The 23,480-nt window shown below is 34.0% G+C and overlaps 1 protein-coding gene across 3 annotated transcripts in view; it reads right to left on the reverse strand.

Annotated features, from left to right (window-relative positions):
* Positions 1–15,759: 15,759 nt before the first annotated feature.
* Slc6a15 (solute carrier family 6 member 15) overlaps positions 15,760–23,480 on the reverse strand; it is a 58,562-nt gene continuing 50,841 nt past the window's right edge. For 2 of the 3 annotated variants that reach the window (XM_074084061.1, XM_020153441.2), the window contains exons 11-12: positions 18,538–18,700; positions 15,760–17,130 (exon numbers count right to left, since the gene is read on the reverse strand). In XM_074084061.1, coding sequence (XP_073940162.1) covers positions 16,759–17,130; positions 18,538–18,700 — 535 coding nt within the window. In that variant the 3' untranslated portion in view covers positions 15,760–16,758. Of the gene's footprint in view, positions 17,131–18,537; positions 18,701–20,417; positions 23,200–23,480 lie in introns of those variants that run through there. The other variant, XM_074084062.1, reaches the window with a different exon arrangement.

The following is a 23,480-nucleotide window of genomic DNA, read 5'->3' on the forward strand; positions in this document are numbered from 1 at the left end:
AACATCATACTGAAGAGGGCAATGTTCCTGAAGCATTTGGCCATAATCAGTAAAGAAATTGCCGTTATTTAGAGTCCATTTTACAATGTGAGAATTGAAAGAAACACTACCAACAACAACAACAACAACAAAACACTTCCAATTGATCCAGTTGGATGAATTTACATGGCTAGATATATAATTACCTTTTTTCCCAAATATAGTAGTGGAGAATATTTGAAGAATATCTGTGACATGTATTCATATATCTGTGTTCATTAAGTCACTGCCTCTTCTTGGGAAAGATTGGCTCTAATTCTGATCATTCTCCCTCCATTTTTATTAAGTAATAGTTTCTTTATGAAGTGGTGGTGCTAACATATGGTAGTCTATTTTATCTCATCTCCTTCGTTTAATCATATGCTCCTCCAATTTTTTTCCCTATAATAAATTCCTTTTTCTATTTCATCAAGTTGAGCAGTGCATACTACGACTTATGATTTACATGTCCTTTTTTGTTATGATTGACCCTGGTCACTGTTTAAGACCCTTGTTATTGAGTCTTGAAGTCAAAGATAGTTCTATCAAAGGCTGTAATTCTACATAGCCTTCCTCATTACCTTTAAAAAAATCTTATCTTCATTTGCTTCCTTGAATACAAACACAATTTATTATGGCACAAGTATCTTCTTTACAGCGTCCATTTCTGATGAATTCATTATTTTTGGAGGACCTTTCTTTGTTTTTAGCTTGATAATGAGTACAATATATTCACAAATTTCTAGTTAAGGAAATAGAAACAATACAAGTTGCTTGAATAGAGAAATTTTAGTGTAAAAAATTAGCATAAAAATTATTGATGACTCAAAAGATTTTACAAAGAAAATAAAGGAAAGAAGCCACTGTCCTTAAGGTTGAAAAGAAAGAGTTTGAGAATATTTGAATTTTGTGGTCTAGAAGAAAACCCTACAGAGTTAAGTCTCAGTCTTCATAGACATGAAGTAAATTGACTGGTGCTAATATTTCAGGAACTGCAGTGGGGACTCAATTGGCTAGAATCTAGACTTTGGAATAGAAGACATTGCCTGGCCAGCGCTGGTAACAAAGGAGCTCAGATTAAGGGTTTTGCAGAGATTGGAGCCCAGGTCTGTAGGGGGAGGATTCTTCCCATCTGGAACTGATACCTCTAGGGGGCATGGTGAAGCTGCTCTGGAAAGGTTCTAAATAAGGAAATGAAACTAAGTGTTGTTCCCAGACTTAGGAGCTGTGGCTGGGGCCACACTCTAAGAGACAACACTAACATCACAGAACTGTGGGTTTGAGATGAGAAAAAAATTCATAAATTACTAGCATGATGTACCCCCTTCTGTTACTAATCAACTGTGCAACCCTTCTCCATATATTAAAACATTTATATAAAAACAATAATAATTTTATGCTTTAGCCAAAAAAAATTTGATTATAATTTATGCCATAAAATATTCTCATCTCCTCTTAAAAAGTGGCAGACAAGAATCCAGTTAGTCATAGATTCCATTCCTGGATTCTAAATTACTTCCCAAATTTAGCCTCAGTTCCACCTCAATATTCTATAATGTAAGGACTAAAGTAAAAAGTCAAAACCCATCACAAGCCTTAATAAAATAATAAGTATATCAATAATATTAGTGGACAAGGTAATTGGTACACACACACACACACACACACACTATATCACATTGGCATTGCAAACAACTGAGGTCACTTGTGACAACTCTCTTGCTGTACATTCATTTCTCAATTTCCTGGAAGTTCCTTTCTCAGCCCATGCAATGTTTTGGAAAGCTACTAGTTATTGTTTTAAATCTCTTTCCTGTGTCATACTAACCTATAATCACAAATGAATAATACACCATTCTATCCCATCTATCCCATTCTTCTTCCTCAAAAATGACATGCTGAAGTCCGATGAAGCACAGATAACAAGGAAAAAAAGAAAGCAGAAAAAATTAGTATTAGTTGATGTTTCTTTGAAATTAATGCAAAGGCTTCTTGGTGCCAGGATCCTTAGAGATGAATCACAGTAATATTTTTCTGAAAACAGTATTGTTTTAGGACTCCAGTAATCACTTCTGAAATTACTTTTAATGCTATAATATTTTTTACTCTGTGAACCATCAGATAGCCACCAAGAAGTGGTGTTCTAATCTATTATGGAATTTTTATTAAATTATCTAAAATGTGATAGAAAATAGTGGTAATCATATTGATAGCTTACATTAGCACTTGAAATGCTTCAAGGTACAAGCTTGCATAATTTTCTCATAAGGCATTAACTATGAATGCAATATTATATATTTTCTGTCTTTCTAATTATTTTCAAATGATATCAAAATTATCAATAAATGCATATACAGTATACATGGAATATTTCACAGAGGCAAAATATGTTATACATATATTTTGAGACATCCACCAAACTATAACTTATGTGCCCCCAGATCTTATAGATAATCTCAGAGTAATTCATAATCTCTCCATTTATCCATTGGTCTATAGCTGAGGGTTCTAATTCAAAAATATTTCTCAAGTCCAGCTACTCCTTTTCGTCTACATTTTGATCACGGTAGCTTAGCAATCATCTCCAGCAAGCAAGCCTCCTCTCTCCTGCTTTTGTAATTTCTCCTCCAGGCCCCACCACCAATCCAATTTGCATTGAGCATGGACTTCATAAAATTAAAAAGCTTCTACACAACAAAAGAAACTGAGGAGACCACCCACAGAGTTGGGGAAAATATTTGCTAGTTATACATCAGACAAAGGACTGATAACCAGAATACACAGAGAACTTAAAAAACTAAACTCTCCCAAAATCAATAAACCAATAAAGAAATGGGCAACTGAACTGAGCAGAACTTTCTGAAAAGAAGAAATTCAAATGGCCAAAAAACACATGAAAAAATGCTCACCATCTCTAGTCATAAAGGAAAGGCTAATAAAAAACCACACTAAGATTTCACTTCACCCCTGTTAAAATAGCCATCATCAAAAACACCACCACCAACAGGTGTTGTCGAGGATGTGGGGAAAAAGGAACTCTCGTACACTTCTGGTGGGAATGCAAGCTAGTGCATCCACTCTGGAAAAAAATATGGAGGCTTCTTAAAAGTCTAAACATAGATCTGCCATATGATCCAGCAATCCCACTCCTGGGGCTATACTGAAAGGAATGTGACACAGGTTACTCCAGAGGCACCTGCACACCCATGTTTATTGCAGCACTATTCACAATAGCCAAGTTATGAAAACAGCCAAGATGCCTCACTACTGATGAATGGATCAAGAAAATGTAGTACTTATGCACAATGGAGTTTACTCAGCCATGAAGAATGAAATCTTACTATTCTCAAGTAAATGGATGGAACTGGAGAACATCATTCTGAGCGAGGTTAGCCAGGCTCAGAAGACCAAAAATTGTATGTTCTTCCTCATATGCGGACTTTAGATCTTGGACAAAGGCAGTAATATTGTTGGACTTGGGTCACATGCTAAGGGGAGAGCACATATGGGAGGTACGGGAATAGGTAGGAATCCCAAAACATGAAAGCGTTGGATGTCCCCACTGCAAAGAAGCTAATACAGAAACCTTAAGGGGACAGGAACTAGTGAAAAGGTCAGCTAGAGATGAATCAACTTGGGTTGTAACACATTTGTACATGGAAGCAGTGCTAGGAATCTCTCTGCATAGCTATCCTTATCTCAACTAGCAAAAACGCTTTGTCTTTCTTATTAGTGCTTATGTCTTCTCTTTAACAAAATTAGAGATAAGGGCAGAACAAGTTCTGCCTGGAAGCGAGGGGGGTGGGGGTAAGAAGGAGGGGGCAGTGGGCAGGGGGAAGAAATGGCCCAAACAATGTATGCACATGTGAATAAATGAATAAAAAAATTTTAAAAATCGGATGGTGTCGATGACCTATCTTAAAACTTTCAGGACTTTCACTTTCTTTTATGATAAATCCAATGTCTTTTAGGCAGCAGGGCCCTGAAGATGGGGCAACTGTCCATCCCTCAAGCCTGTCTTAGACACTCCCTTCCTTCCCTGGGTTGCATCATTTTCCTCTTTTGGCTTCCTACTCTCTTAGCATTTGTTGTTCTCTCTGGTCACCTCTTCTCACACATCTTTTTAAAAACCATTTTTTTTCCTTTTTCTTTTATTATTCATATGTGCATACAAGGCTTAGTTCATTTCTCCCCCCTACCCCCACCCCATCCCTCACCACCCACTCTGCCCCTTCCTTCTCCCCCCCCGCCTCAATACCCAGCAGAAACTATTTTGACCTTATTTCTAATTTTGTTGTAGAGAGAGTATAAGCAATAACAGGAAGGGACAAGGGTTTTTGCTGGTTGAGATAAGGATAGCTATACAGGGCATTGACTCACATTGATTTCCTGTGCGTGGGTGTTACCTTCTAGGTTCTTTTTGATCTAACCTTTTCTCTAGTACCTGTTCCCCTTTTCCTATTGGCCTCAGTTGCTTTTAAGGTATCTGCTTTAGTTTCTCTGCGTTAAGGGCAACAAATGCTAGCTAGTTTTTTAGGTGTCTTACCTATCCTCATCCCTTCCTTGTGTGCTCTCGCTTTTATCATGTGCTCAAAGTCCAATCCCATTGTTGTGTTTGCCCTTGATCTAATGTGCACATATGAGGGAGAACATACGATTTTTGGTCTTTTGGGCCAGGCTAACCTCACTCAGAATGATGTTCTCCAATTCCATCCATTTACCAGTGAATGATAACATTTAGTTCTTCTTCATGGCTGCATAAAATTCCATTGTGTAAATAATTTCAAATTTATGTAAACATTGCCAGACAGTATTAACAACTTCCATAAACGTTCTTCTCAGATTAGGATACTTGCAAACAATTCACAACCACAATAAAATCATCACCATCAGGAAATTAGCACAGATCCAACATTGATTAAATATTATCATTTAATCCCAAAAACCCCATTCAAATCTCACTGATTGTCCCAATAACGTGCTTTGAAAGATTAAAGTCTAATCCAGGATTGTATAACACATTTAATTGTCACATCTCATTAGTCTGTTAAGTTTGAAACCGTTTCTCTGACTTCCCTTGTATTTTATGACTATGACAGGATTCAAGAATATCTGTTACTTTGTAGAAGCTTTATATTGATTTATGATTTCCTCAAAACATATCACCATGGCTTGTGATATATATGTGATATCACAGTATTACTTATGATGCCAACTTTTATCATTTGGTTAAGGTAGTGACAAGTTTCTCCACTGTAGAATTAGAAATGTATGTATTAACTAATAAATAATTTTTAAATATTTTGGAAAATTATGCTTTGTGATTCTGCAAATATCCTGTCTCTATTTAAACTTTCCACAATCAATTTTTGTATCTATTTATGATTCATGTGCTAATTACTTATTATTTTGATGGTTGCCAAATATTGATTTTCTCATTCTAGCCTTGATTTTATACTTACTAGTTAACATCCAACTTAAAGTAGAGTTGTCTTTTTTTTTAATATTTATTTATTTATGTACATATGCTTTGTGGATTTCTGTTTCACTGAAAGTATTATAGATACTGTTATCATTAATTTTTGGGGTGCTCAACTTCTTCCAGGTTTGGTCAGTGGAAGCCCCTTCAAATTGTTGCTGTATGCTTTCTACACATATTCATTACTCTTTCAGCATTTAGTACTCTTAGTCCAAGAAGTTGTCCCAAGCTCATCTTTCTTTTCTTTGTCCAGTTCCTCAAAAAGCCCTAATAGAAAATGTGAATTAGAAACTAAAATTTGGGTATAGTTGTGGTCGTGTTAAATGGAGCAAGATTGTTTGTTGACTGGTCTGTGGAGAATGTTCACATAAAATATGTGTAAGAATCTCCATACACACATATATCTGTACTGCCTCTAAATCTATTTATCTATTTATAATTTGTTTTAAAAATCACAATTTCACTGTTACTTCCAGTCCTACTCTTCCCACTTACATTTCTGCAACTCCATTTTTTCATAGTAAGAAACTTGGGTTCCTTTATTTTTTATTTACTTGCTTATTTTCTCCATTACCCTGTATTTTATGTATCAGTTTTCTATCAGTCTTAACAAAAGCTCAAGACCTGTGAAGAGCTAGAGAAAATTTAAAAAAAGAGAAAGAAAAAGAAAATGTTACCAGATCTGTTAACTAATTCACTTTAATCCTTCAAGTCTTAATCTCAAATGCAACTAACATTTAAAGTGGGACCATTTCACACAGGAACTCAGGTTCTAAGTAAAAATATAGGAAAATTGACTGTCTAGTTCTTATAATGTCCTATTTTTTTTTAATCTGTCTTTTTTTCTTTTGCAATACTGGGGTTTAAATTTAGGATCTTCACTTGCTAGGCAAATACTCTACCACTCAAGTCAAACCTCCAGCTCTTTTCTGCTTTAGTCATTTTTCAGGAAGTCTCACACTTTTTGCCCCTGCTGGCCTCAGATTGCAATTCTTCTCCTTATGCCTATCTGAGATTACAGGCATAAGCCACAATTCCTGCCCATGTACCAATTTTTGAAAACATTTTTATTAGTATATGTAATTATACTGAGGATTTCATTGTGACATTTCCATATATGCTTATAATTTTCTTTAGTTAGGTTCATTCCCACCATCATTCTCCCTGCACCCCTCCCCAAAGCAGAGAAAATAGAGACCTAATTATCCCACTTACTAGCATTGTGAACTTTCTTGGCAACAGATTTTAAGCTTTAAGTATGAAATGCAGCTCATAGTAATGAATGGTTAATTTGTGCATTTGTTGTGAGGAACAAATGAGATCAGAATTGCAAAGTTAACAACATGAATTCTATTTGACATGTCATTAGCACTCAGTCAAAAACTCCATTGTTGAAACATACTTTGCATGGTAGTTTTGCAATTGCTATCATGTTCAATTCATGTAATTATTATCATTAGCATTCTAAAGACTTATTTCCCATATATCACCCAAATAACAATCATATTTGTAGAGTTACTATTAAATTAGCTGCAGATATTTTTCTTAAGAAAAAAATTTATAGCAGTGAATACTATTGAACACCTTTGAGTATATGATTCAAGATGATGTGAATAAATTACTTTTGCTATTGTATTATAAATAGATTTTATCTGTTTTTAAGATGACCCATGATGTTTTATACACACTGATATACAGAGATAATGAATGCCTAAGCAATGTTGGAAATTTTGGCTAACTCATCTTTTAAGAAATTATATTTTAATAAATATATTTTCAAAATATTTTACAAATATTCAGAATTCTTAGCTGAAGAATTGTGTCACATTTCTTGCTGCTTGTTTGTATTTAGGAAAGCAACATTTTTACTGGTTATCTGTATTTTCCTTCTTTCTCATTTTAAGTGCTTTTATTTATATACAGCCATTATAAATAGATAAATTTGTCTTTCTTCCTCTCCCTCCTGGAAATCTTAACAACTTAATTTTTAAACTTTAATATTGAATAAACATTTGGAAATTAGTGGGTACAAATTATTGCTTCTCCTTTTTAAGAACTGATAATATTGGTCTTTTTATATTTTTCACAAAAGTTTTTTCTCTTCAAATAAATAATTTTTTTAATTACATGGTAGTAAACATTTGTAAAATAAAGCCTCAAGTCAAAGGAAGCCACAGGATTTTATGTAAGCATACACTTTCCTAAACCTCAGTCATTAATGTCAATTTACTTGAACATATATAAGAATAGTTGAAATCTTTTCTTGGTGTGGAAATGTGCTACTGCCCTCTTATGGAAGATTCTTGAATGACAGTCATTGTACACGTCCATTTTAAAGTAGAAACCCCTATAAATAAGAGTTAAACACTACAATTCAGTTCATTAGTCTTTATTCTTTTTATTTTGCTACTTCTGTTAGTTAATGTCTGAAATATTGGCTAATTTTTTATTTGTTAAAATCTCTTTTCTCCCCTAAGATAATCAGTATAAAAGTTTTTACAAATTTCCTTCTCACATAGTGTCCTTTAAACTCTTATCAGAATTACAACAGTATATTTATAATGGAAAATTTAAATATAATAGTTGAGCATTGAAGTCTGGCTGGTTAACACAGGTGGGAAACTGGATCATGTGAAAAACAGGAAAGTGTTGAAGATCATAGTTAAGTCATGTACTATTTTTGCATTGTCCTAAGTACAAAGATTCTGTATTACAAGCCCACTGTATTCTCACTTTATTCCTAATCTTATAAATTAGGTGTAGTTATCATTCGAAGGATAGAGAAGTTGTGCGAATTGCTGAAAGCCATTGGATCCAATGAAACAGAGTTCATGAGCCCAGCAACCTAGTTCTAAATTCTGCTAGTTCTCAATCACCAAGAAAATTTACACAAAATTCTTCCATATTCATTCATGATCCCTGAAGGGAACCTAGTAGTTGTCAGATCGTGTCTAGCTAGATTTTTCTCTAGTTTTAATAAATTAAATAAGCAGACTACTCTATTGTATAGGAAGACTGCATTTGTCAGTTTTTCTTTACTACAAGATACTTCAGGCTGAGTATTTTCTAAAAAAAAGAGGTTTACTTTAACTCCTAATTTAGAATCCTAAAGTCCAAGATCGGGCAGCCAATTTGATGTGTGATGAGTATCCCTTTAGGTCTGCTGGCACAATGGTGGGAGCTAAAGTTTGAGGGAGAGCTCATAAGGCAAAACAGGAAACCAGAGAGAAAAGAGATTGGCAAGGCTTGCTCTTTTGTAACAAGCCCTCCTTTGGGAACTAACTAGTATTCCACTGCTAATTCTTTCTGAGGACAGACCTCTCAAAGACCTTGTAAGTTCCACCTCCTCAAACATCCATAATCCCTCACATTACCATATTGGGAAGGTCAATTCCACCACATAAAACTTTGAATGATAAACCATATCCAAGCCATAGCAAATAGCATGGCCTTGTTTGCTCTCTAATTTTTCTGCTACATCAATACTGCCTTTGCTTCTATTCTGCCTTCTTAAAAAAATATGAATGCTTCTTCCAAGTCAAGTGCTATGTGTGTTCTGGAAATACACTTCTGAACAAAACAAAGTATCTGTCCTTTGGGAGTTTACAGGTTAATGTAGGAAGAAGAGAATTTGAACACAGTATGATTGCTCTCCCAAAAGTAACCACAGCACATAAGCAGACTAAGCAGCCCCACGAAGGAAAATACCATTAAACTGAGAACCGGAAGATGGGTTGATTATAGCCAAAGATTAAGGAGAGAATTGTGAGGATGTGGATACAGGCAATAGCATGCGTAAAAAATAGCTTAGAAGGAATTAGGAGGATTCAAAGAATTATAAATACTGCAACTGCTGTAGAATGTGCTGGGGAGAGATGTGCTGGTAGGGGACAGGGAGGAATCTTCTGAAGACAGGGGTGTTGCTTTCAGCAGAGGGAGGGGAAGGAAATGAAATACCAAGCCTTTGAAAGATTCTGGGACTTTGTAAATTGCATCATATGTAAAATTTATGTAGAATCATGTGGACTTTTCTTTTTTCTTCTTTTTTTGACTTAAGGGCTTTTTGTTTGGTTTTTTAATACATCTGGACTACCATGTGATTTTAAAAGAAAAATTTTTTTATTTATGTGTAGAGATAAAACCTTTATAAGAATATAAAAAGAAAAACATTGATTCTTAATTGGAAGACACTCTTATTAAGATGTTAGTTGTTAAAAGATGTGTGAACCCATTTTTCAGTTATGGTTTAAACATTTACTATGTGTGTGTTTGTATGTGTGTGTTTGTTAATATATGTAAAATGCTATGAATCATCTTTGAAAATAAATAAAAACACATTTGAAATAGATAAGCTAGCAAAATAAATTCATTTACAGCACTTTGAGTAGTATGGTTGAAAGTATGCAAAATAAAAATCTATGTCTGTGAAGAGCAGTAATAAAGTACAGATTTCACTATTCTCTTTCATATTTCTTTTGTATTTCTTTTCTTTTTAGACTACTTTCTTTGCAGACTACTTAGAAGTGCAATTTTGGTCTGATCACTGTCTTCAAAATTCAAGTCAGCCTTGAGAATTCATCAATAGGAGCCAGATAAGATTGTCATGCCTGGCTTATCAGTGAAGGGCATCACAGCAGGGAAAGGAAAGTGAGTGAGGTCCTCTGTCTAGTGCATGTCTTCCTTTAATATTATTCAGGCAGTACCTTTTTTCCTATTAAAAGACAAACACACATTCGCATATAAATTAATTCTTCTGATGACTAGAGCTATGTTGTACAGAAACAAATTTAGAAGTCTATTCAGCTATTGCTAAATAACTATTATGATTACTTTCACTCAGAAATAGTATTATTTAATGCTAAAATTGTTTTCTATCCCTAAAACCTTTATGCTATAACATTACCTGAAATTATATGCTCATAATAAAGAAATATTATGCCTTAATTATACATCAGTATTGAATTCCTATGAAACAAACTACTTGTGAAACATATGCTTTTAAGTAGTTATGACAAAATCAAGTCAAAAATCTTAGAATTAGTACTTAACACCATTGTATGCATTATAAAATGCTCTTTTCTGATGAGAATAGCAAAAACAGTGAATGCTCTATCCATGACCCTTCACTGTCCTAGACTTATTTGCTCACTCACTCATAAAATATGATACCAATTCTAACAGTCTAACTTGGATAAGTAAAAAAATCAAAAAACTTTGAAAAGTTGAAGTTTAGCATGTGAACCAATTTTTTTCTAAAAGAACATAAAAAAGGAAAATAAACAACTAAGAGACAACTAAAAGGGTGTGCTGCCTTTGCTATTGGAATGATTCTGTAAAATTTAACCAGAGCGTAGGTTTATCCATTTGTTTGAGAGAGGAGCTTTTTGAAAATAAGTGTTTTATGCTTTAAGGAGCTGGTTTTATAACATAAATGTTATTGAGAGTAACATTCTGCTTTTCAGGCTGAAGTGATTCATTCATTATTCTAGTCCTGCTTTAGCCTTTGTAATTTGTGGTAATCATGCTTTTCTTTTTAATACAAAAAATGCATTAAAATAAAAACTTGAAAAGGAAAAAAAAGAGAAAATAAGTATTTTACTAAGAGGTGGGGGAGAGGAAGCTAAACAATTTTGAATTAGAAAATTTTCTCTTTGCTTTACAGATGTGAATTATTATGACTGAGAATTATAAATAAAACAAAATAAATAAGTCCCACACAATACTACTAAAAAGTGTGTACTTATGTAAGTAATCAGACTTGGTCTATAGAAATGAATGTCTAGAACCAGGTTACTAATGGCTTCAAATAGACAAAAGAAATGGAGAACAGACATTCCAATATAGAATGGCTTGTTGGTTGGTTGGTTGTTTACTTGTTTGCTTAATTGATTGTATATGTCAAGTACTTCCTATAGTAACTCAAAAATGAGTGATATGATTAAATTCAATACGAATGTTCATGAAAATACTGAATTCAAATGATTCTGCCTGAAACTAGATTAAGTAAGTATACAAAGAATGATTTAGCTTCCATTTACTTTGTTTAACAGAGGCTGGCCCAACCAGCCTTGTATTCAGAGAGGCTATCTTGATTTTTTAATTTCATCAGAAACTAATTTAACTGAAATCAAATATTCCCACATTGGTTCATTTACCATTTTTTCAAATAAAAACAAAGCTTTAAAGTGAAGCAGGAGTGAAAGGAATATTCCTGACAAGAGTGAGAGAGTGTTTTATGGGGAATGAAAACAGGTGAGGTGTCTGCATCTATGAATTCAGTTGACCTGCTAATAGTGTAGATAAATGCTAGAGACAAGTAGATGAAATGAACACTACATTTTTGACTGGTGTTTGAAAACTGTAATGTTTATTGCATATTCTCCTGTCAGGGTTACACTGGAGTATCACATTTTGCTTTGTATAAGCTTCCCTTGAAAGGACAGTGAAATTACATTATTTTTGCAACTATTATAATGGACTTAGTTTCTCAGAAAATTCTACTCTCAGAAATATGTCAAGTTCTTCCAAGGAACTTTATAACTATCTTAGTTATATTTTACTAAATATATCCTGAAAAGGTGATCAGTGGGAAAAGAATAGCAATTGAGATTAATCTACAGTGCACAGTTCTCTTCTTTACATGGTCCTACATGTGGTATTGCATGGGGAGCACATGACACATTTCCTGCTGTTCAAATAGTCAGGTGTTCTTTGTTTTGATGGTTGTGATAGAGGTGCCTGAGTTTCAGTGGTTGTAATATTGACTGTGGTATGCTACAGCAATGGGAGGATCAAAAGGACATTGAATTTAGGACAAGATAATTTGTGACATTAAATTAAGGCATTATCTCTCCCTAAATTCAGTCCCTTTTTTCTTTTGACCTGTACATTATAAGCATTCTTAAGACATTATTTTGTATAGAAATGCATGTCATAATAACTAGATTAGTCATTTTGGGGTCATTCATTTAGAGCATTTTACTTCAGTTCCAAGTTATAAAGGTAAAATATGTGCTAGACTCAGTAGTACATAGCTTATGTAATGTTTAATTTTAATATTTCCAATAGGTTTCTAAAGTTTCATAATTTCTCAATTTTTGTAAAACCCACATGACTCAAAAATTTACAACTAAATTTGTGGGAAAAATCTATGCAACTTGTCATCACTATTGACTTTACTCATACTCCACCATCCTTTGAGGGTTTTCAGGAAACAACATGACATGGAAGCAGTTGAAAGGAGAAAATGATTTTACTTTCAGAAGTTTTTTTTTCTAATAGCAAAAATTTATTGAATGAAAAGGAAAGGAATTGTAAGGAAAAGGCACTGCCAGAGAAGCAGTGAATCCCTGCCAAAGATATGGAAGCCAGAATTTTTTTATATTAAGAATTCCAATGCCTCCCTACCAAAATGTTTTAGTCCCACTTGTCATTGCTATACACTTTCATTTTCATTTTGTTCAAGAGAAGACAAATTAGGATTCATATTCTGTCATTTTTTGCATTTTCTTTGTGCTCACAGTTGCTAGCTAAGAATGCACGTAAGGATAATTCTGAAGAGTAAAAATATGGAAGCCAGAATTTTTTTATATTAAGAATTCCAATGCCTCCCTACCAAAATGTTTTAGTCCCACTTGTCATTGCTATACACTTTCATTTTCATTTTGTTCAAGAGAAGACAAATTAGGACTCATATTCTGTCATTTTTTGCATTTTCTTTGTGCTCACAGTTGCTAGCTAAGAATGCACGTAAGGATAATTCTGAAGAGTAAAAAACAAAAAAAAAAAACTTGTGTCCTTTACCTACCCTAAGAGGATGTTAATTCAGAGGGTAATAAATATGTCTTTAAAAACACAAGTGACTTAACTTAGAAGCATAGGTAATAAGCTTTATGTTTTATCTTGGAATTTTTGGAATCATAAACATATTTGAAAGTCAGATGAAAAAGTAACTTCGGCATCCAAGAGCACATCACATGTTTTCAGTCATGTGTGGAAAGTGAGAAGATGATACCATGGAAGAAAACAGTAGAATAGTATTTACTTGAATCTCTGGAGGGTGTGAGAGATGGGGAATAAAGACAGGTTGAATACCAGGCACCAAAATACAGTTAGATGGAAGGAATAAGTTGTGGTGTTCTACTGTGCAGTAGGGTGACTGTAGCTCACCATTTATTATCTATTTTATGTAGAACTAAAAGAAAAAGAGTTTGTAGGCCCCAAAGAAATGATAGATACTAAAAGAGGTTGAAATGCTAATTACCCTGGTTTGATCCTTACGAATTATATTGTCACAGTATACTCCATAAATATGCTCAATTGTGTCAATTAAAACTTTCACAAACTAATAATAAAGGAATGGAAAGCTTTAAATCCACTGAAGCACAAATTGAGTTTCATTAAGCTACATCATATGGCCTCATTGAATCAAGACGTTGGGCTCCTGTATTACAACTCTTACGCCTAACAATGAGCCTATTTCCTCCCTTATCCTCTTGTTTTACTCTGAACACTAAAGAAGACATTCTGTTACTCCCCAGCTTCCTTCGCATTTGAAAACAGAGAATTTGGGCTGACGGAGTGGCTCAAGCAGCAAGTGTGCCTGCTTACCAAGTGTAAGGCCCTGAGTTCAAACTGCAGCACTGCCGAAAGAAAAAAACAAAAAACAAAACATATTTGCCAGGTGCCAGTGGCTCACATCTGTAATTCTAGCTACTCAGGAGGCACAGATCAGAAGGATTGTGGTTTGAAGTCAGCCCTGAGCAAATAGTTACCAAGATCCTATCTCCAAAAACCTCAACACAAAAAAAGGCTGGTGGAGTGACTCAAGTAGTAAGAGCACCTGCCTAGCAAGCATGAGGCCCTGAGTTCAAACCCCAGTGCAGCAAAGAAAAAAAAAAAGCAAACAAAATAGAGAATTCTTGACAATGTCCCATCTAGATGTAAGTTCAGGACAAACTTTAAAGAAGTGGTAGAAAACAATGCAAAGACAAGTACCTCAAATTTTAAAAGTATTCTTCAAACAACTACTTCTTGATTAAATAGTATAGTGCCGGGAAAAGACAGATAAGGGATCTCACTGGCAAGGAGAAGTAAATAAGGAAAAGGTGGATAGCATTTATGCTTAATACTAAGAATAAGGTGGATTTTTTTTAGTAACAGACATTAAAAGAAGGGTAAACAAAAGAATAAAAGAACAGCTGAAGATTTGGTTCCATGAAAGAAGCAAAAAGGAGAGAACCTTACTCACTTTGCTTTGATTTCCTCATTCTAGTTTAGAATCTGCCAACTGAGAGAATCAGAAGGGGTTTACATTCTCTGTACCTCAAAAATTTAATTCCTGAATTCTTCATATTAATGTGTGCCTATTAGGGTGGAGATTTTTCCCAGTGCAAGGAAGACACCCAAAATGCAGAGTATGCACAGTAAAAACGAAATCAATACTTCCTAGAGTTAGCTGTGCTCTTGTGTTCATTGCATTATTGCATTGTCCATAATAGCCAAGGTAGAGGAACAACCTAAGTGCTCATCAAAGGATGAATGGTAAAAAATAAATTCATTATGTATAATAAAATATTATTTAGCCTTTTTTAAATACTATCATGTGTAACAACACAGATGAAAATGAAGGACATTACGTTGAAAGAATTAAGGCAGACACAAAAAGACAAATATTGCATGATATCACTTATAAGTGAAGTCTTAAAAAAAATCATATAGGTGGGAACTGAGAATAGAACAATGGTTACCAGGGCTGCGGGGGGAGGAAATGGGAAGAAGCAGGACAAAAGAAATAGGTTTGCCGTTATATAGGATGAGTAGGTCTAGATACCTAGTGTAAACCATGAGGATTATAGTCAGTACTTTGTATTGAATACTGAAAAGCTACTGTATAGAGGATTCCCTTGCTTTATCTAGTGTCATAGATGCAGGATTTTCATTTTTAAAATTCACAATACTTAACTTTAGAGGTAGCTCTAGTACAGAAAGCATTCAACTGGACACATGGCTTCAGAAAAGCTATGAGTATATTTCAGTATTGTTAGACTACATTAATACATCATGTTACTAAAATACTCTGTTATTCCTTTGTCTCTAAAGCAGTTGTAGCTCCATTAATCAAGCTATTAATACCACTTGGAATGTGAAGGTTATTATGAAATGCCTAAGTGCTGAGTGAAGTGCCAGACAATCTAGTTCAGGTGGAACAAAGACCCTAATCCAGCTCAGCTGATTCAAGAAAGACCAATGTTACAAAAACACCATTTTTTAAACTTTGTTTATTTGTAAATTAAAATGTAATGCCATACAATTTTAACAATCACTTAAAAAAGGATTTATATTTGCAAAAAACAGAAGCAAAACAAATATATGAAATAATATGCCATCTTGCTTCGGGTTTTCAAATCAGTACTTAGAGTACTAATGTACATCTATATACATTGCAAATACACAGTATAAATATACTATGAGTAATCTTGAAACCACAATAAATATCAAGAAGATTTTTTAGGCACAGGGCATAAGAAAAATGCAGAATCTGCATAATTCTTGAGAGTGCTGAGTGACTCACTCTTAGACTCTTACATAATTTTCATACATCTATTTCACACTGAATATACAGCCATCACTCACATGGTCCTCAGTCACCTCTGAATCTAAACTTTCATCCCCACATTAGTGCCTTCTTTTTCTTCAATAGTATTGTTCTATACAAGGATTATGTAAGAAAATATTTTGCAATTTTCTTCAACTAAGTGCCTAAGAAGGTATCAATGTTACCAAAGTAAGTACAGCTATCTACACAATATATTCATGGAAATGTGCTAGAGGCACTGACTCATATAACTGCTCATTGTAATACTGATAGTTACCCTCAAGGTTAACTTGTAAATTTAAGGTACATCATTTTTTAAATTCCCAATACCATTAAATCCAGAAATTATTACAAACTGAGGTAACACCTGCTTTTTTTTTAGAGATAGAAATACTTGAAAATACACCAAAAGTACTTTAAAAAATCCTGACAAACATGGGCCTCAGTCATTGTGAGCTTTGTCTATAATCCTTTGTGCACAAATGTAAACCAAAGAATCCAAAGGAATGCTGTGGTTGAACTGACATACACTGTTAGGAGTTAAGATGTGAGCCATAGAACACCTGAGATTGCCGTCTGATCAGTGAAGCCCAGTGCTTCACATAGTAGAGCCAATGTTCATTGATAACAATGAACCAAATATAATGCTCTGATTTCCCCCCAACTACAAGTCAGACTCTGGCATATCTGGCATATCTGCCATCAAATACCCTATTCCATAACGTCCATTAGGAGCAGTATCCAGAGTTGGTGAGCCACTCTGTTTTCGATAAATATTTTTACCAAAATTTGGAGATGACATTTCACTTGGTATCTTCCCATGAATGAGGCTTGCATCATCTCCCTCTAAGTTTACAGGCTCTTTCAGGACCCTTCCTCTTTTATAGGTCACTGAAGCTAAGTTGCCAGAACTATCGTCTATGAGGTTGCAAAGACGAACAATGAAGACTATCGGGACAGGAAGAATTGCAATGACCATCAGAGAGATGCAGACAACCATTCCCCATGGTGGATAGCTCAGGAATTCTTCAGACGCCTTTGAAAGCAAAAGAGATAATTTTTCACAATCTATTTTTCTATAGACACACATAAATCAATTACATTTGTGTCAGGTTTGTAAATAAAGAAATCTGGAATAGATTGGTCCATAGACCAATAGAAGTGACATTCAGAAAATTCCAGTAGTAGGCCTTAAGGGACTTGCCAATTTTGCTTCTGTTTCTTAGAATGCTCCCTGACTCTATGATACTTTAGAGGCCAGGAATGAAAGACCGCTAGAGAAAGAGAGAAAGAGAGAGAGAGAGAGAATCCAGCTCTCCAAGCTGAATGCAACTGCATTAGTTATCCCAAGCAAGACCAAGGAACTGCTCAGTTCACAGAAAAAGTAAGAAAATAAATCAGCATAACTTTTAGTCATGGAGTTTGGGGAGTTGTTTGTTACTAATCAATAGATACCTACTACATGTGTCATATCTTCCAAAAATCTGAAAATCTAAATTTCAAAGCACATCTGGCCCAAAGTGATTTGGTAAGGCTAACAGGCTCCTTTATGTCTCAACTGTGACTTTGTTGTTATTATTATATGGAATTATTGAGCATGGGAAAGTTAAAGGATAGAAGAAAGATGCTGATTTTGCAACAGCTAATATGTATCTCATATTTATATTAATATGTGGCTAAAGCTACTTGAATGGAAAAATTTAAATAGTTGTTGCTGATAGAAAACAGATGTTACAAACTTTCTTCCAATATTTACTTATTTTAAATTATATTTACATGATTAATATGTGTATTTTCATTATGTAGTATCTGACATATAATTTAATATATATATATGTAGAAAATACTTATAGAGGCTTGATTAAATTGTTTGCTAGAGTCAAAGGCCCAAAGGTTAGTTCATCAATGACACAACAAATGAATGGAAAAGGTCAGGGATTTTAATACACTAAAAAAATCACAAGGTTTAAAAACAGAAACATAGCTGGGTGTTGGTGGCTCACACTTATCATTCTAGCTACTAGGGTGTAGATTGGGAACATTTTGATTCAAGGCCAGACTGGGCAAAAAAGTTTGCAAGACCCCATCACAGAAAAATCTGAGCCTGAGGGTATGTTCCTATCATCCAAATAAGAGGATTGTGGTCCAGGCCAGCCGAAATGTGAGACCCTATCTCAAAAATAAACACAACAAAAAAGGCTGAAGGCTTGGGTTTAGGGAGTAGAGCATCTGCCTAGCAAGCACAAGGGCACTGAGTACAAATCGTAGTATCCCCCCCCAAAAGAAAACCAAACCAAAACAAAACCTAGGCACAATCATAAATGTAAGGGTTCCTGAAATCAAATCATTCATTAATAAGCAATAAATATGGGTGAAGAAAATATAAGACAAAAACCTGGCACTTTTTAAACTTTTTAAAAATCTTTTTTATTTTGTATTTTACCTTATCTTCAATCCATGCACTGTAGCCAGGAGGACTTAATCCCATGTTCACTATGCTAGCTATTAGCAATGATGATAGTACTAGAGGAGAAATATATTTCCACATATAATAGTAATATCTGCTTGGAGCAAAACCCAGCATATCTTTTAGATCTTCCATAAACCTAAACAGAAAGAAAGTGCTTAATTAATTCCTCAAGTTAAAATTGCTATACCTTAAAAATGTGCAGTTCATTAAAGATTGGACAGAAATTGAACCATCAATACCTTGTGACATTTTGCATTGATCAAAAATTCATATTGGAAGATGACTTATAAAGTGAGAAAATGTATGAAGTAAAATGAAATTGGTTAAGTACTATAATTTCCATTTAGTGAAAACTAGCTTAAAGCCAAGTACGGAAAAGTGACTTCTTACTGAAGCTTCCTTTCTTATGAACGCAGCATTTACAATATTCAAAAAATCCTTAACTAATTTTTGCACAGTAAAAATTCCTTAATATCATCAAATATCAAACCTAATTGGTGTTTGCATTTTCTGAACTCACTTCTTTTTACAAACTGCTTTAATTGAAAGAAAGTTCATATCTTATGACAAATTGATATATCTCTCAAGTCTGTTTATTTTTGTTTATTTAGGGGGCAGCACTAGGGTTTGAACTCATGGCCTCACACTGGCAAGGCAGACACTGTTACTGCTTAAACCATTCCATCAGCTCTCATATGTCCTTAATCTCCAGGTTCCTCCTCTTATTTTTTTGTTGTTGTTTCTTCCAGTTTTATTTTTTTTAATCAGCTAGTATGTTGTCCTATAGTTTTCCAGTGTGGATTTGCTAATGATAAGTGACAGTATTGTTCAGAAGAACATCTTACCTCCTTGTGTCCCATAAATTATAATTAAACATGAAGTCATGATGAAAGTTGAATTTTTAAAATTATAAACTATATTAAGATACAATTTATAAGAAAAGTAATTCACCTTTTTAGGTGCAATGTTAGTACAGTCGGAGCATGTAGCCATGACAGTCTACCTAATAATGAACATTTACTGTCCACCTGGTGCTAATGATTCTGTAGACATTTCAGTAGTCTAAATCCAGTTCTCTGGTAGATTCTTCAGAGAGATTGTAACAATCTTCCTAAATTCTTGTTTGTTATTGTCTGTAGTAACTATGCTTGAATTTCAGCTTGGGTAAATTTTAGAATCATTTTCTTTCCTTGAATATCATACATAGAATTAACAGTATAATCTTGTTACGTAAAGTCTGTTCACAGAGTTTTCTTTTAGAAACGATTTTGCTTTCTGATTTGTTTTTGCATGGATGCTCCATTTTTTTTGAGCTAATAACCTAAATTGTGTCCTTGTGTTGATCATTATGTCTGTTATTGATACTATTGTACGGCTTTTTGACATCTCAGGTCAGCTTCTTGAATTACAGTTGTTTGTATTTGTTCTGGCCACTGCTTTAACATGCTTTGAATCATTTGTTGTTAACTTCTGTTTCAATTCCTTTTCTTAAAACCTTCATTAATTCTTCTTGGTTTAAAAAATATTCTCTTCTGTTTTATTCTCATGGAATTAGACATTGTGCTTTTAGTTTTATGCTCTTTTTAATTTGATCATCATCACTTAAGTGTTTTCATTTTTGTTTTCTGAGTTATACCACCTCTATTTTCAACATTTCTTGTCTCTAATTACTTCTTTTTAATTCTGATCTTATGCTGTCCTTTTATAGTATCTATCTGGACTTTCCTTTTTCAATGCTCTCATCAACTCTGTCCTGTTAATTCATATTTTTCCTCATCATTTTTTCTCAGTGCAGATTTTCATCTGGGGAGGAAACTTTGATTTGCTAGTTTCAAGAGCTTATGGAGAGCATATTTCTTTAATATTGATAATCTTATTGTATTCTGCATCCATTGTAAGCTTTGAAGTGAGGGCAAGGACCGTATGAAATGTCTCCAGTTTAGGCCATGTGTTCTGAGTGGCTCCTCACTTCTCAGGGAGGAGATGCAGATGGTTAAGGATATGTCAGAAATCCACCTAAATGTCTTTTGCTACCTGCCACACAAATGTGATATCACGTAGTTCTTGAAGCTGACTTCATTTATCTTTACCCTTTCATGACTTAGAGTTCATAGAAATGTCTTCTGAACAATGACCATGACTCCTTGGTTTGCTATTTCAGTCATTGAAGAGAATTTTTAAAAAGAAAGAAAAAACAAAATACTTTGGTATTATTTTCAGCTTGGCAGCGTTCTCCTTTCCATTTTCTCTTATTTCTATTCCCCTTCATCACTAAATTGGTATGTTCCACTATTTTCTTTCTCTGCATTGGAATTTGCTGTATCAACAAAGTTTAGATTTTTATTGTCTACTTTATTTCAATATTATCTGCAGAAACATAGGTGAAAATGTGTGAGGATGTTGAATAAAATTGGGTTCATGAAATTTTTGGAGGTGAACAGGAAGAATATAAAGATTCTCAAGAATCTCAAGTGAGGGAAAAGTAATTGAGAACATCTTTGATGTGAGAATTATGTACCTAAGACAAAATATGACTTTTGAAGATCAAAGACATTATTTTTAGTCATAGTTCTGCCACCTTTAAATGCACATCTTAATCTCTCTGAGCTGCATTTTTGGCCTTTTAAAAATATATATGCTATAACACCTTCCTTGGAAAAATACTGTTACAAATCATAAACAATGTATTCTGAACATGCTACCTCATACACAGTAGGAATTCAATACATGCATTTTTATCAATATTATTTTTCCTTCTGCTGTTATCACTATTATTGTTTAGGAACTTTTGAATTATATTCTGCAGCACATCTACTGGAAATAAGCTATTTAAACAAACCCAAATTGACAGAGAAGTCCATTAACATTGTCATATTCTATCATGGTGCAGACTGGAAGTTAGAGTATACTTGGTATAGTGTTAAGAAGCCTGGCTTTGAAATTGAGGTCTAGGTGAAAATTCTGGCTCTACAGCTAACATACTACATCTTCCTCTGCAAAAGAGGCAAATTTCCCCTAACATGAGGAATGTTAGTTGCCACAGATGATTTTTGTTATACAGACTGTATTTGTAGGGAAATTTTAAATTCAAAACAAAATTGAACTGAGGTTATAGATTCCTATATATCCTCTACATCTACATAACCATAGCCTCCCCTATTACCAACATCCCCCACCAGAGTTGCACACTTGTTACAATTGTTGAATTTACATTGATACATCATTATCCTGAATCCATAGCTTATATTAGAGTTCACTCTTCATGTTGTACATTCTATGGGACAATGTATAATGATACATATCTACCCTTAAAATATCAAAGTAGTTTCTCTGCCCTAAACATTCTCTGGGTGGCACCTATGCATCCCTTCCCCTCAACTCCTGTCAACCACTGATCTTTATGTTAGCTCCATTTTTTTTAACTTTTCCAGAATGTAATATAGTTGGTATCATACAGGTTGTAGCCTTATCAGTGTGCCTTCTGTCATTTTGCAGTATGCATTTACAACCTTTTTAGCATTGAATAATGTTCAATTGTCTGGATGTACCATAGTTTATTTATTCATTCGTTATAGGACATTTTGGTTACTCCCAACTTTTGATAATTATGAATAAAGCTGCTACAAAGATTTGTGCACAGGTTTTTAATGAACATATGTTTTCAATTCTTTTGAGTAAATATCAAAAAGTGCACTTGATGAATCATATGGTAAAAGTATCTTCTGCTTTGTTAGAAAGTGCCAAACTGTCTTGCAGAGTGGCTTTACTATTTCACATTCTCACCTGCAATGAAAGACTCTTGTTGGTTAACATTTTCAGCAACACTGTGTTGTTGATGTTCTGGACATGGGCCACTCTAGCAGGAGTGTAGCAGTAACTCATTATTGGTTTAATTTGCATTTCTCTGAGGACTTTAGCATAGAACATCTTTTCATATGCTTATTTGCTATACACAGTGGTTTTAGGAGGCATAAGTGTTAACACATGTTAGATAGATTTGCTACTACTTTTTCTATATAGTATGTGGTTATTAAATGTAGGTCTTCAATCCTTCCTGGCTTGGAGATTTTGACAGTACTAAACATTCTTGAAGCTTTGTCACAAAATATATGCAATGTCAATAATCTTTATGTCACTCATGAGGACTTTGGTCTTCATTTAATATGTACTCATTCCAACTTTACATAAGGCGCTCATAAGCTTCATAATCTTATCAACACTCAATCCATATATGTCAATTACAATGTCTTTAAAAAGCATTGGATAAATACTTTAAAGGTTTTATTTTTCCTTTGAGATTAGTCTAACGTTTCTTTTCACATGAAATATGTATTTTTTTAACATCAAGAAAGTACATAATTCAGAGGTGTAGGCATATATAGTCAATTCAAATAATGATTACATATTAATATGAAGTTTGTGAACAGGAAATGATATACGTATGTCAGGGAAACATATCCTTTTCTCAAATTATGCTGCTACTGTAAGTATTACGATGCACACAATCCTGTCATAAAATAGCTTACAAAATAATTTGGAGATACGGTTTAGGTTTAAACAAAATGGCTATCCCAGGACTGGTGCTCTCCAGATGTGTGATGAGAAAGTCACTTGGTGTCTCTTGATTTTCCCCATCTGTGAAATATAGGTAGCAATAACAATTCAAAAGAACTTAGCCAACACTCACTAGATCTTGGAAGTTATTATTTGATAGCCAGAATTAAACCAAAGTCCAGGATTCCAGATGATCTTACAGTGTACACAATTCTAGCTACTCATCCAGAAGGGATGAATAAGAGACTGCAAACTGTCTGACTTGGTAAATAATTTTTCTCTTTTCATTTCTCTCCCCTTTCAAATTCTACAAAGATTGATAATTGGGCTTTTCAAAATAGAGATTAGAAATGAATGCATAA

The sequence above is a fragment of the Castor canadensis genome, chromosome 8 (genome assembly GCF_047511655.1).
Source record: "Castor canadensis chromosome 8, mCasCan1.hap1v2, whole genome shotgun sequence".
Lineage (NCBI taxonomy): Eukaryota > Metazoa > Chordata > Mammalia > Rodentia > Castoridae > Castor > Castor canadensis.